Source organism: Micromys minutus (assembly GCF_963924665.1).
Source record: "Micromys minutus genome assembly, chromosome: 19".
Lineage (NCBI taxonomy): Eukaryota > Metazoa > Chordata > Mammalia > Rodentia > Muridae > Micromys > Micromys minutus.
In genome coordinates this window covers 53,158,836-53,174,330 of record NC_137954.1, presented here as the reverse complement: position 1 = coordinate 53,174,330, position 15,495 = coordinate 53,158,836, and the positions used below count along the sequence as shown (strand labels likewise).

At 40.9% G+C, this 15,495-nt stretch overlaps 1 protein-coding gene across 1 annotated transcript in view; it reads left to right on the top strand.

Annotated features, from left to right (window-relative positions):
• The window catches only part of RAB31 (RAB31, member RAS oncogene family), a 122,256-nt gene that overhangs the window by 35,025 nt on the left and 71,736 nt on the right, over positions 1 to 15,495 (top strand). Inside the window, exons 2-3 of the mRNA XM_080932846.1 lie at positions 5,018 to 5,097; positions 10,232 to 10,313. Of these exons, the coding sequence (XP_080788972.1) occupies positions 5,018 to 5,097; positions 10,232 to 10,313 (162 nt within the window). The remainder of the gene's footprint in view (positions 1 to 5,017; positions 5,098 to 10,231; positions 10,314 to 15,495) is intronic.

The following is a 15,495-nucleotide window of genomic DNA, read 5'->3' as shown; positions in this document are numbered from 1 at the left end:
TGCTGTTCTAAGACCAGAGGTGCCCCTAAGGGACATGGTGTCCTGAGTTCTTTCTGTCACGTACAGATGGCATGAATGGAAATTTCATCTCCATGTGAGAGTGTAAACCACACAGCCTTTCTGATTTTAACTTTACAGGAGATATACAGTATCTGATTGTAAAGTAGCTTGTGATAGAAGGTTGTGCACACTGTAGGCTAACTACATTCGGTGTTCTGAGTATATTTACGGTAATGTAGAGTAAGCTACCATGTTTATTGAGTTATGCTTATGCAGTTAATATGTGTTTATTATTAATATATCCATGAATTTTCATTGAAGATGGTTTTGGGCAATGATAGTTTTATCAAGACATGACCTTAGTGTAAATGAAGTACATGTATGTTGAGGGTAAGTTGTACTCTGTCTTTTAAACATTTTGACAGGAATAAAATCAAGACATTATTGCTTCTGATACAGCTTATTTGATTTATAATTAAATTCACTTAAGTCACATATCATTTATAAACTGTACTACAATGAACTTGTGCCTATTTTAAAGTTAATTTTGACTACATTCTTAGAACTGGAACTCCTGACTTACGGTACTTTGCTTAAGAGATGAGTTGATTCAAATGCTTTCTTGTAAGTTCTTTGTTAGTTTTCTAATTCCTACCTACAAATATTTCTAAAATGTCTAAAGTACAGTGCTTCTTGCATCTGGAATTGTGTCTTAGGAGGACCCCAAGTATGTAGATGGGGGCCAGTCATGTGTCTGCTATGCACTGTACCAAAAGCTCCCCCAGGGTAGATTCTTATCAACTTGCCCCCTGGTTTGTGTAGCCATATTTGGTTTTATTCTGTTGTTTCTCAGGCAGTAGGGACTGGGTCTCTATCCATCACCATCAAAACAGTTGCATTGTCTTCATGAGTGACTGGAGCTGGAGAAGTGGAACCAGAAAGGGGTGACTTGTGAGGTCCCTACAACTAAACTTTCTTTTGTCTTTGCAAAGAAATCTGTGTTTGGCTAAGAGATTTAACCCCATAGGAGCCTTAGAAAAGACTGGACAGGGACACGTGCTTCTGACTTTCCCAACCAGCATAGCTTCATGACCCTAAGGAAGTCATACCAGCTTCTGCTTTTGTAGAATCAGGGGATTATACAAGATGACCTGTTATTGTTTCAAAATACAGAGTAGAAGAAGGATTCATAGACAAATTTCCATTAGCAGCTAGGGCCTCTGTTCTCTGTCTTTTTGTTTGTTTTCTAACACAGGGTTTCTCTGTGTAGCCCTGGCTATCCTGGGACCTGCTCTGTAGACCAGATTAGACTAACTCAGAGATCCTCCTTCCTCTGTCTGAGTGCTGAGATTCTCTGTCTTTTTTAATGGGTTAAAAAAAAAAAAACAACAAAACAAAACAGTTAGCTTTGTTCTTTCTTGCTTTCTACTTCTGTTGCCATGGGTGATGACTCACGGGGTGTCCATGAACTCAGGTCATGGTCCAGTTAGTGTGGATCCATCCCAGTCATTTCCGGACTCTGCAGCCAGCAGGTGAGCAGGTCTTCCTCTTGTGCTCATCAGCAGAGCTACAGCTTCTCAAAGCTCTTTCCTGGAGCCCGTGGGTCTGACCTGTCACCAGTCTTCTTAGCCCCATTCTTTATCAAATATCCTATTTTCTGGCCAATTTAAAATTAATATATTTTGTTATATCTTTTTTCTATGAAGTGAATAAAGAGGTACATTTTGGGTCAAGCGGAGAAAGTAATACAAGACAAAGTGTAGATTTGACAGAGCGGGTTTGCTACTTTAGCTCACTAACTAGTCTTTTTCCGGGGCCATCTGTAGTAGGCAAAGAGTGGAGTTAATAATTGTAACTTTCACTGGGAAGGGTCTTTCAAGGGCTGGCCTTCAGGCATGCTGTGCTGATTTAGGGGGAAACGAGTTAGAGCAGAGAACCTCCCCCTCCCCCAGCATGTGCTCCCCAGGTAACACACAGGTAACAGTTGACAGAAAGCAGCATCTGTCACCGCTGGTGTGTGGCTCGGTGGCAGAGACACCACGGCCAGAGGCCAAGGAAGGCCTCAGGTCAGAAGAACTGTGGGCGTTTCTTTTATTTTGCTTCTATTTTTGTGTTTGTTTTTCTTTGGTTGGTTTCTTTTTTGTGTGTCTAACAGCCTGGCTGTCCAGGAACCCACTTTGTATACCAGGCCTTGAGCTCACAGAGCTCCACCTGGATCTGCACCCCTCCTTGCACCCCTTCCCTTTGCCCAGTGCTCGAATTAAAGGTACCCAGCAAACTGACCATTTCTAATGGGAAGTTTTTGGGTATATAGTTGGATGAGCCCAGATGTTACCTAAGAACATGTGAGCGAGGAGAGTGTGGAGCACAGACAGACATACAGACAGAATATTAATTAATCGGACAATTGACAGACTGTATTCACTGCACTTATTATGGGCTGTAGCCCCTCACCACCCTCCCCTGGACAGCTCATTTGCCCTCCTCAGCTGCTTTAAGCCTTTCCTACAGATGAACTTCTTCATCCATACACCCCCAGGGGAATGGAAACTACCCAGCTGTGATGCTGCTCTGCTCTGCCTTGCCCTGCCCAGGAAGGAACTGGAAACGCCCTATGCTGCAAGCATTTCTCCAGGAAGCAACTGTGTCCTAGAAGCTGCAGCACGGGCAGGGTGGGAGCCCCACCCTGTCTGCCCACGCCCCTTTCTTCTACTTTACATCATGGTCAGGGGTTTAAGAATTCTTGACTCAGGTGTCTTTCATCCATTTCCCTGTTCTTCGCTCAAGCAATAAGCTTCTCCCAAGCCCTTTCTTCTCTGTACTGACCATAGGCTGGACACCACCGGTAACAGTTATCCGCTACCTCCCTGGTTTGCAGACTCCACTGGAGGGAGGTGGTAGGCTACCCTTCCTAGCCTGTAGGGTTCGCAGACACAGCAGAGATGGTCTGAGCACTTATAGGTGCTCACCATGTCCAACCGCAGCACCCAGGGCTCTGAAGCAGACTTTCTACCTAGCTCTCCTCTCTCTCATGTTTCTAGGTCACACCCAAGATCACCCTATGCTGTACCCTAAAGCTACTGCTTGGAGATAGCTGCCCTTAGTTCTCTTGGCCTGAGAAATATGCACTTCCTTGTACTTCATTCTTTGGCCTCTCTGGCCAGGCTCTCAGGGTGTTGTGGTGTCTCTGCCCTGCCATTCCTCAGCCATGGCACTGCTTCCTCTCAGTTGTTATGTTTACCTTGGGAGCACACATTTGGGAAGTGGGGAGGAGAGCTCTGCTCTAACTCCATTCCACAGATCAGCTGAGCAGAGCCTGCCTGAAGGCCAGCCCTTGAAATACCCTTCATGGTGAAATCATGAAGCTGTCTTACGATTATTAACTTCAGTTCTTGCCTTCTATAGGAGGCCCAGATGAAACGTCAGCTTTTCTGGTAAGCTAGCACCATTGTAATTCCAAGCCAAGAATAGCTATCAGAGGGCAACTTAGAGGAGTTCTCTCTTAACATGTGTGCCCTGGGGATCCAGCTGTCTTTGTGTACCTGTTTCCTAAGTCATCAAGCCCTTAACTAGAATCTTTTAAAGAATTGTATGTCTATTTTGTCCAAATGTATTTTCTGTGTACCACCATATGTGCATGATTACCTGTAGAGATCCGAAGAGGGTGTGGAACTGGAGTCACAGATGTTTATGGGCTATTGTGTTGGTGCTTGGAACTGAACCTGGGTCTTCTCTGCAAGAGCAGCTTGTATTCTTAACTACTGAACCATCTCACGAGCCTCAAAGTTTGGACTTAAAAAAAACATACCTTTAGGGGTTGGGAGTGTAACTCAGTTGGTAGCAGAGTGGGTGAAGTGCATGAAACCCTCTTTGGGTTTGATCCAAGGTAAAAGCCAGGCATGGTGGTTCAGCACCCTGCAATGCTAGCACTTGAAACATGGAGCTAGGATGGTCAGTTCAAGGTTATGCTAATCTATAGCTTGAGGCTAGCCAGTGCTAGAGACACTCTCATAATAAATAAAAGTATAAATAAATAAAGTCACATATGAGAGCCATATACATCTCTTAACTATCTGGGACATTCTGCCTTTTGTTTCTATGGAAACATCCCCATAACAAAGCAGGAGAAGTTTATTTTGTCTCATATTTTCAAAGGTTCAGTCCATCATTGGCTGAAAGCCCTGGGGTTGTTAGTTTGTACACACGATGCTCTTTATTGGGAGAACCTGGTATTTGAATATGTGGTTCTCCACCCACCCAGAGGGGGCTTCTGCTTTTCTGCCTAGACTTACTTATGTCGTTCTTTTCCTCCTTTATGTGCCTTATGCTGATTCCTGAGTCTCAGGCATGAACTGACTTGCTGCCTGCTGAGTTTTGGGCTCTTTCTCAGCTACAGCCTGTCTTTTCAGACACTCTTGGTATCATCTGTCTGGGATTTCTCTCTTTGACCTTGAGGATTTGTTTCCAAAACCACTTTGTAAGGGTTTAGAAAGGAAGTAATAGAGACGCGTGTCAGTGTTTGATTTCCATTGTGAAAAGGATCCCTCTGTTGACCAACTCTAAAGATGAGACCTTTATAGAATCCAGCAAAACTGAGTTTAATATCCACTATTAAATTCTAACAGACATTGGGAGTGTAGGAGGTTAGAAGTCTTTCACTGTGTTCCCTCGAGGTAGATGAATTAACTCAACAATGTGACTTTGAAAAACATTAGTTCCCTCTCTAACAAACAGAATGTTATACGTCTTCTCTAAACCCTTGGTTCCCCAAATATGGAATCAAATATATTATGAACATGCTAATTGTTATATGCATGTGAGATGTGTTCCCAAACTTGCTTTTACCATATTTATTTTCTTTCTATGAGAGGATCACAGTTCCATCCTAGAACATTCTAGTAGGGATAGAAGACTTCCTCTCCCGCTCCTGCAGTCCTATCATCATGCTGTCTTGTTGCACATTCGTAGAAGGTCAAAGGTGATGGATTTTCATGGCCATGACTTCATTCTTTTCTAGGACACAGGGGTTGGGAAATCAAGCATTGTATGTCGGTTCGTCCAGGACCACTTTGACCACAACATCAGCCCCACCATTGGGTAAGTACAGCATGGTTCTTTTTTGACATGCTTTCTCTTAGGGCAAATATTTCCAACCCCACCAAGAACTGATCCCAATTGTGATTTTTGTTTCTTGCCAACCTTCTTCCTCTTGAAGGACAAAGCCTTTTTTTTTTTTTTTTTTTTTTTTTTTTTTTTTTTTTTTTTTTTTTTGACTATCAAGCATGAATCTGAAAAGTGGGTTTCCTGTATTTCTAGATGGGAGGCAGATAGTATGCATTATCAGTTCCTGGTGAGTGGCTAGATTGCCCAGTTTTAATTCTCAGAAAAGTTGTCTACCATTGAGGAAGTTTAAAATTTATGTAGAATGATTTTTTTTTCTGAAATGATCTAAAGCTGAGCCTTCCCCCATAGCTTAAGTTTGCTGTAACAACACAGTTACTGATGGGAGCTGCAATGCCTTTTGGGAGCTGCAGTGCCTTATGGGAGCTGCTCTACTTCATGCCTGCTTTGCCCCCCCCCCCCCACTGTCTTCTAGTGTCAGGAAGACTCAGCTCTCTTATGGGCTTAAGAATACCTAAGGCTTTTCCTGATATAGTTAACTTGCACTCAGATTTTCTCTTGGAACTTGGAGGTGTTTCCAAGCTCCAGTTTCAGAAAAAGAAAGACTATCAGGAATACTTAATAAGTAAAACATAGACTTATTGGAGGATGATACAAGTGGAAATCTGAGTTTTCAAAAGTTTGGTTGATTACCTATCCCAAAGCTCGCTAACCCAGCAAACCAGAAACCTGGCCTGATAGTTGTTTTGTTTATCCTTTCAAATATTTAAGCCAATTTTTCAGTTACTTTCCTTACTTCAGTCAGCAAATGCAAGACAACTTTTAAAAAAAAAGAGTTTATTTTGGCTACAGTTGCAGAGGAACCCATGGCTGCTTGGCTTTATGTTCGGGAAGCAGAGCATATAGTGGGGATGAGCTGTGCTCACCTTGCATGGATCAAGAAACAGACAAAAGAGAAGACAGGAAGAGGCTAGGACAAGATAGAGCATCTAAGGACATGCCCTTTGTGACTCACTTCTTCTACCTAGACCCTTTTCCCACTTTTTAATAATGCCTTTCTATGATATACACTTCAGAGGATTAATCTTTTCATCAAGGCAGAGCCCTCATGATCTAATAGTTTCTGGAAATGTCCTGTAGACACCCTGAAGGTGTGTTCCAGTTTCCCTTAGGTGTCTGTGGATGTGGAGAAGAGGCCACCTGCCTGGCCAGCCAGACGAAGACATGCTGTAGAGTAACAGAGTCTCAAGCTTCAAAATATCCAATGACTTATTATTATTGTTATTTATAGGCTCTTCAGGAAGCTCTAGGGATGCAGCTTTTATGCCTGGACTGATAAGACACACCTTATCTGCCTTGCTGGATTGTCTTACCTGTCTGAGCCTGTGGACATTTCAGTTCAAGTCTCTTACCCAAGAGTTAATTGTGATGGTTTCCCCAGGTCAGAGTACACAGGTAGCCACAGAACTGCAAACTTGACTCAGATCAAGCCTGGCAGAGTTGGGCATGTGGCCTCAGTAGTATAGTCCTTGTATAACATGGATTTGCACCACCAAAACCAACCAGACAAACAGATGACAAACCAAGCTAGTCTGTTCTCAGAGCCTACCCAGTTCTTCCTATCAGAATCACAGTTGTAAAAGGACATCACTTTCAGGAGACCTCAGTGACTCACAGATTGTGAAGCAGGGCTATGTTTAGGCATGAAAGTTGCATCCCCAGAGCTTCCTGCACAGCCTGCACACATGGCCATGTATGCAGACACTCTATGAGTAGGCGTTTCTTCCCCATGGCAGTTGTTATCTTGTAAAACTTGTTTTATTATATTACAAAAGAGTACTTACTGGGGGAGGGTAATGTTTGCACATATTCCACTGTACATGTGGAAGTCAGAGGACAACTTGAAGGAGTCGATTCTTTCTTTCTATCCTGTGGGTCCTGAGCATCAAGCTCAGGGTTTCAGGCTTGATGGCACACACCGTGTTAGGAATCTGTTCAGGGTTTCATGGTTGATTCTATGTTCTTATATAACTGTTTCTGTAGTCTTAATTATCGTCTTTTCAATTTCCTTCCTTTCTTCTTTCCTCCCTTTCTTCCTCTCTCCCTCCCTCCCTTTCTCCTTTCATTCCTCTCTTTCTCTCTCCTTTCCTCCCTCCCTGCCTCCTTCCCTTCTGTCCTCCCTCCCCTTTCTCTCCTTCCCTTCCTTTCTCCCTTCCTCCCTTTTTTCTTTCTTCTTCCCCATCCCTCCTTCCTTTCTCCCTCCCTCCTTCCTCCTTCTTTCCTCCTTCCCTTCTTCCTTCTCCCCTCCTTTATCCCTCCCTCCCTCCTTTGTTCCTTCCTCCCTCCTTCCTTCTTCCCTCCCTCTTCTCTTCCTCCTTCCCTCCTTTCTTTCTCCCTCCCTCCTTCCCTCCCTTTCTTCCTTCTTTCCTCTCTTTCTTCCTTCCCTCCTTTCCTCCCTTTCTCCCTCCTTTTTTCTTTCTCCTTTCCTTTCTTTCTCCCTCCCTTCCTTCTTCCTTCTTTTCCTTTCTTCCTCCCTACCTCCTTTTCTTCCTTTCTTCCTTTCTTCCTTCTTTCCATTTGTGGAGTGACTGCTAAAGTTCAATCTAAGGTCTCAAATGTAATTGCTAAATACCTGCTCTACTACTGAGCTACACCTTTCTGCCCCTTAGTCTTTTTTTTTTCTTTCATTTATTTACTTTTTGTTTGATCCAGTTGTACTATATAATCCAGGACAACTTTGAACTCCCTCTGTGTTCAATACTCCTGTCTTAACCTCTTAAATGCTAATATGATAGGTATGTGCCACCATGTACAGCTTTATCATTAATTCTTAAAAATTAATAGGCTCCACTTTGATACATATGCCAAAGACAGGTTACCTAACTGTACATGTGTGGTATGTGAGAAAGCCTTTTCTCCAGCCATCTTTCAGAGTTTTTCTTTACAATCAATAGAAAACAACATCTTGTCCCCATTCTCATTACACTCTGCTGATTAAACAGTTCACTCAGTTCCAAACATCCCTCCTGGAGGCATGTGACTCAGAAAGGAAGGGAAACCCAGAAGTCTCAGTTAGTAAATGAAACTCAAAAGACCTAGAACATTCCTGAAACTTACAGGAATTACAGTATATTTTTTTAGTCTTTGTTTTTTAAATTTATTTATTCTATATATATGAGTACACTGTAGTTGTCTGCAGACACACCAGAAGAGGGCATTGGATTTCATTACAGATGGTTGTGACCCACCATGTAGTTGCTGGGAATTGAACTCAGAACCTCTGGGAAAAGTCAGTACTCTTAACTACTGAGGCATCTCTCTAGCCCCTTGTTTGTTTTTTGTTTGTTTGTTTTGTTGTTTTGTTTTTTTATGAATGAGATACTTTAGCCCATAGAAGAAAGGCTATTAAATATTCTGTGTATTTGGTTTTTATGTGCACAAAGAAAATAAGTGTTTATTCAGAGAAAATTGGTAAAAAGGGATAGCCAGTGTATTCTGATTTACTGATGCCTTAAAGTTCTTCCATTATAGTAGAAACATTCATGTGCTTTATTATTTATTTCTCTGCTGGATAGTTCTTTATCAACTTGGCATAGGCTAAAGTCATCTCAGAGGAGAAAACCTCAATTGAGAACGTTGCTCCATAAAATGACTGTAGAGCATTTTCTTAATTAGTGATTGATGTGGGAGGGCCCAGTCCATGGTGGGTGGTGCCATCTCTGGGCTGGTGGTCCTGGGTTTTATTAGAAAGCATGCTGAGCAAGCCAGTAAGCAGCACCTCTCCATGGCCTTTGCATCAGCTCCTGCCTCCAGGTTCCTGCCTTGTTTGAGTTCCTGTGCTGACTTCCTTTGATGATGAGCAGTGATATGGAAATGTAAGCCAGTAAATCCTTGCTTTGGTCATGGTGTTTCATCATAGCAATGGAAATCCTGACTGAGACAATCTCTACATTTATGCAGACAGGTTGAGTTTTAGATCTACCCTTCTATTACTTGCTGCTAGTATTGAATGTCAGCATAGGGAATATGTTAAGACAGCTTTCTTTTTATGCTGTTTTGGAGTCAAAGTCTGAAAGTAATACATTTTTTCCTTGTACTTGTTTTCAAAATAAAGTTTTAATATTTAAGGCTAGACATTTACTATCTCCCTGATATTCAGAGAATATTATTTTAGGACAATTGAATCTGTTTTTGCATGCGTTATCTTTTATTATGTTTAGTTATTTTATGGGTATGAGTATTTTGTTTACATGTACCTATGCGCAAAACGTGTGCAGTGCCTGAGGAAGCCAAAAGAAAAAACTGGACCCCTCGAACTGAAGTTACAGATGGCTGCAAGCTGCCATGTGAATGCTGGGAACCAAACTTAGGTCCAGTTCAGCGGACCCTCTGAGCATCCCTCCTGTACATACATGTTGCGTGAACCTTTCACTATTTCACCTTAGCTCTGGGAATGGGCTTCACTACCATCCCCCACCCAGCTTCTTATGAATCCATGGATAAAAGGCACACACACACACACACACACACACAGGTTACTCATTCTCAACCTGTCTTCTGACACAATTTCTGGGTGCTTTTGTCTCTTATCAATATTCTTATTTTTGCACCTCTCCACTTTCCCTAAATTTCAGTAGCTCAGTTACAACTAATTTCTGCTAAACATCCCTGACCACCCACCTGTAGGAGTGGCCACAGGCTGCTATACCTCTCAAGATATCACATGACTGCTTAACTTTTCTCTCTCTAAAGTATGGAAAACTCTCTTCTCCTCCTTTGTGTTTCTCTGATTTCTTCCAGGGACCCAGAAGTCCCACCTGTTCCTTCCACCTAGCAATTGACCCATGGCTTCTTTACTGACAGATCAAGAACCAATTGGGGAATAGGACAGTATCAGAACCACCGCTACATAGTACACACATATTTTTTTTTTGAAACTTCAGATAGATTATATAAAATACAGACTTTTTATCTGCAGTAACATAATTCTAGTTACTTCTTGTTTAGGGACAAGAGTTCTTGGGGTCCTCTCAAGGCATAATAACAGGAACTGAGGCTCCTAAGTCTCTGTGAAGTTTTGATAATGCAGGATAATTGACTCTCTTTTCAGGGCATCTTTTATGACCAAAACTGTGCCTTGTGGAAATGAACTTCACAAATTCCTCATCTGGGACACCGCTGGCCAGGAGCGGGTAAGTACATGCTATTTCTGGCTTTCTATGGACAAATGGAGCCAGCTGATGCATCTTTTCAAGATATATATATATATGAAAGGTTTGTTTCACCAATTAAAAACAACTGCTAGGTGATATAGTCAAAGAAATAAAAAGAAAATTGCTTACTTTAAACAAAACTTTGCTCTTCATTTAAATTTAAATAAACATTACTATAGAAGCATACCACAATCATTCTACATGTTGTTATTATAGCCAAAATTACTTTACATAAAAATATAGCTGCTGTATTTACGTTGGCTGTGGTTTTTCTGTAATAGTCTCCATCTATTATGAAAAGAGATTTCATTGATTAGGGGTAAGGACCACACTTACCTGTGGGTATAAAAACAATTGTCAAAAATGGTTAGGAATTATGCTGGTTTACTAAAGTGGTGGTTGTAGGTTGAACAGGACCAGCAGGTTGTTCTTTCGTGACAAGGTTCTAAGTGGGAGGTGGCCAAGAGATGAGAAGATAAAGAAGATAGGCAACTTGGAAAGTTTGGGATAAGGAGGTCTTGAATAAGCTCATGTCTTTTACAAGCAAATTTATTAGGAAGTACAATACCTTATATACTACTTTCTGGGGTAAAAACAAAAACGAGCAAAAAAAAAAAAAAAAACCAAAAATAATGGACAAAAGGACAAAATCAGTAGAAATCATACAATATGACAAAGAAAGAAGCTTAGCAAACAGTGTTGCACAAAGGGAACACAGGCATCTCAAGAGCATTAGAGACAGAGCACACACAGCCGCCTTGGAGCTTATAACCATAGCCCTGTATTTTGGAAAGAGTTGGATTATCAGGATCTGAAGCTTAAGTTCCCTCATGACCCTTGTCCCAGCTCTGCCCAAAATGTTCCTGGTTTCAGAGAGGGAGCTGTTTTTCTTCTCCATACAGCAGGGTCTCAGGAAAGCCTTGGATCACCAAGTCCAAACCTTGAAAATAGGTTCTCTTCGACAATCCATGACTTTTTTAGACCTGGGTGCTTGGCTAGGTTTTCGGGGCAAGGTTTAGGTTTCCTCTTCTTGAGTGGATCTTAAGTCCAACTAGAAAGCTGTTGGTTACTGACCAGGTGTGTGTACCACTTGTAGAGTTATTGTGCTATGTTGGCTGTTGTGGTTTCTGGGCATCTTGAACAGGCCTGTTGTTTGCATCCTTTCTTTGGAAGCTTGCATGGCACCTTCTGATGTCATGAAAGCTAGGCCTCAAGGAGGAGGCTTTCAGATCAGTTCCAGCTCAGAAGCCTCTGGGCCATGTTTTTGAAATGTATTGTATTTAGGGGGACACCTCAACATGGGCCCACTGAGGTCTCGCCCTGGCCTCCTACATTATGAAACACAATGCCTGGTCTAAGCCATTGAATTGGGATTCTTATTCCTCATATATGCCTATAATTTGAAGGTTTGTTTTTTGCATGATCTACTACTTTTTCTTCTGTCTGTAAGACTTTACTTTGAGTTTTCTAGTTGAGTTTCTGGGTTTTTAATTCCATCTCCATCTCAGTATGACTCCTCAGTGTTTCTATCTCTATTGAATTCTGTTCTCAAGTCCTGAAAGAAGATGGAGAGTGCAGTCCCTTTTTATGCGCATGGCTCACACCTGCCACAGGTGGTGGATGATGTAAGCTGTTGATAGGTTGCCAGTGCTAGGTTCCTAAATTTTCTGTGTTGTTTTTATCAGTCTTTTATTTATGTTTTCTTGGGCATCACTCAGGCATTTATTCTCCTTAAATTCTTCTTAATTTCATTGAGCTATTTCTTTATGTTGTCTTTAAATTCTTTGAATTCATTGATGAAGAATATTCTTTTTGATTCTGTGTTCTGGAGTTTATTTAAGTAATTCATGCTGGCAAACATTTCTACTCGTAGAAATAGAAAATATAGAAATATTTGTAAGGTTCCTGGGAGCTCAGAAGAAAGGTCCCTGGGTGCTTGGGAGAGAAGCAGGAATGCTTTCCATCCTAAGTGTAAGGCTGCACAGAGCTCTCGTGGTTCAAGCAGTGGGACTGAACGGTAATGCACACTTCCGGCCAAAGGCCAGACCCAGCCTAGCCTCATTTGGAAGGGCGATTCACCCATGCACAGTTCCTTGGGAGCTCGGAAGAGTAGCAGGAACTCTTTCCATCCTAAGCTGAAGGGTCCCTAGGAGCTCAGGAGAGTGGCAGGAATGCTTTCCATGCTAAGTGGAAGGATCCACAAAAGAGACAGGCTCCATGCAGAGGCAACAAGATCACCTATAATCACAAATAACAAGATGGCAAGAGGGAAGCAAAAGAACCTAAGCAATGAAAACCAAGGCAACCTGGAAAAATCAGAACCCAGCTCTCCCACCACAGCAAGTAGTGGATTGCCAAGCACACCAGAAAGACAAGACTCAGACTTGAAATCATACTTCATGATGATGATGGAGAACTTGGAGAAGCACATAAATGACCCCCTTAAACAATTACAGGAGAACTGGGGGAAAAATCATTCAAAGAACTACAGGAAAACACAACCAAACAAATAAAGGAATTGAAAACAGGAATAGAAACAATAAAGAAAACACAAAAAGAAACAATTCTGAAGATAGAAAACCAAAAAAAGAAATCAGGAGTTATAGATGTAAGCATCTCCAAAAGACTACAAGAGATAGAAGAGAGAATCTCAGGGGCCGAAGACAACATAGAACACATCGACAAAACAGTTAAAGAAGATGCAAAACCCAAAATGCTCCTAACCCAAAATGTCCAGGAAATCCAGGACACAATAAAAAGACCAAACCTAAGGATAATAGGTGTAGAAGAGGGTGAAGAATATCAACTAAAAGGCACAGTAAATATCTTCAACAAAATCATAGAAGAAAACTTCCCCACCCTTAAGAACAAGATGACCATAAACATACAGGAAGCCTACAGAACTCCAAATAAATTGGACCAGAAAAGAAACTCCTTCCGACACATAATAGTCAAGACACTGATTATTCGAAACAAAGAAAGAATCCTAAAAGCAATAAGAAAAAAAGGACAAGTAACTTATGAAGGCAGACGAATCAGAATTACACCAAACATCTCAACAGCAACTATGAAAGCTAGAAGATCCTGGATAGATGTCATACAGACACACAGAGAACACAAATGACAGCCCAGGTTACTATATCCAGCAAAACTCTCAATAACCATAGATGGAGAAACCAAGATATTCCAGGACAAAACCAAATTTGCACAATATCTGTCCACAAATCCAGCCCTACAAAAGTCGATAAATGGAAAACTCCAAACACACAGAAGGAAATGACACCCAAGGAAAAGCAAAAAAATAATCATGCAAAAAAAAAAAAAAAAACCCAAAAAACAAAAACAAAAGAAGAGAAGCATACAAACATAAGTCTACCTCTAACAACAAAAATAACAGGAAACAAAAATCACTATTCCATAATTTCTCTTAATATCAATGGACTCAATTCCCCAATAAAAAGACATAGACTATCAGACTGGATACGTAAGCAGGATCCAGCATTTTGCTGCATACAGGAAACTTATCTCAGAGACAAAGACAGACACTACCCCAGAGTCAAAGGCTACAGAAAAAAACCTTCCAAGCAAATGGGCCCAGGAAACAAGGTGGAGTAGCTATTCTAATATCAAATAAAACAGATTTTCAGCCAAAAGTTATCAAAAAAAGATAAGAAAGGACACTTTTTACTCATCACAGGAAAAATCTATCAAGAGGAACTCTCAATTTTAAACATCTATGATCCAAATACAAGGGCACCGACATTCATAAAAGAAATCCTACTAAAGTTTAAAGCACACATTACCCTATACACAATAATAGTGGGAGACTTCAACACCCCACTCTCATCAATGAACAGATCATGGAGACAGAATCTCAACAGAGACACAGAAACTAACAGAGGTTTTTAACCAACTGGAGTTAACAGACATCTTCATGACATTTCATCAAAAAACAAAAGAATATATGTTCTTCTCAGCACCTCCTCCAAAACTGACCATATACTCAGTTACAAAACAGGCCTCACCAGATAGAAGAAGATCAAAATCCTCCCATGCATCCTATCATATCACCATGGACTAGGGCTGGATTTTAATAACAACAAAAACAACAAAAAGCCCATATACACATGGAAGCTGAACAATGCGCTGCTCAATGATAACTGGGTCAAGGAAGAAATAAAGAAAGAAATCAAGGATTTTTTTTTAGAATTTAATGAAAAAGCCACCCCTACATACCCAAATTTGTGGGATGCAATGAAAGCAGTACTGAGAGGAAAACTCATCGCTCTGAGTGCCTCCAAAAAGAAACTGGAGAGAGCACACACTAGGAACTTGACAGGACAGTTGAAAACTCTAGAACAAAAGGAAGCAGATACACCCAAGAGGAGCAGACAGCAGGAAATAATCAAACTCAGAGCAGAAATCAACCAAATAGAAACAAAAAGAACTATACAAAGGATCAACAAAACCAAGAGCTGATTTTTTGAGAAAATCAACAAGATCAATAAGCCCTTAGCCAGACTAACTAGAGGGCAAAGAGAGAGTATCCAATTAACAAAATCAGAAATGAAAGGGGCGACATTAACAACAGAAACTGAGAAAATTCAAGAAATCACCAGATCCTAGTACAAAAGCTTATACTGAACAAAACTGGAAAATCTGGAAAAAATGAATAAATTTCTAGACAGATGCCAGATACCAAAGTTAAAGGAGAATCAGATAAACTATCTAAACAGTCCCATAACACCTAAAAAAACAGAAGCAGTCATCAAAAGCCTCCCAACCAAAAAAAGCCCAGGACCAGTTGGGTTTATTGAAGAATTCTATCAGACTTGTATAGAAGACCTAATACCTATAGTCTCCAAAGTATTCCACAAAATAGAAACAGAAGGAACATTACCCAACTTGTTCATTGAAGTCACAATTACTCTCATACCTAAAACACAAAGACACTAGAAAGAAAATTTCAGACCAATTTCTCTCATGAACATCGATGCAAAAATACTCAATAAAATCCTTGCAAACTGAATCTAAGAAAACATCAAAACAGTCATTCACCATGACCAAGTAGGCTTTATCCCAGGGATGCAAGGATGGTTCAACATACGGAAATCCATCAACGTAATCTACCATATAAACAAACTAAAAAAAAAAAAAAAAA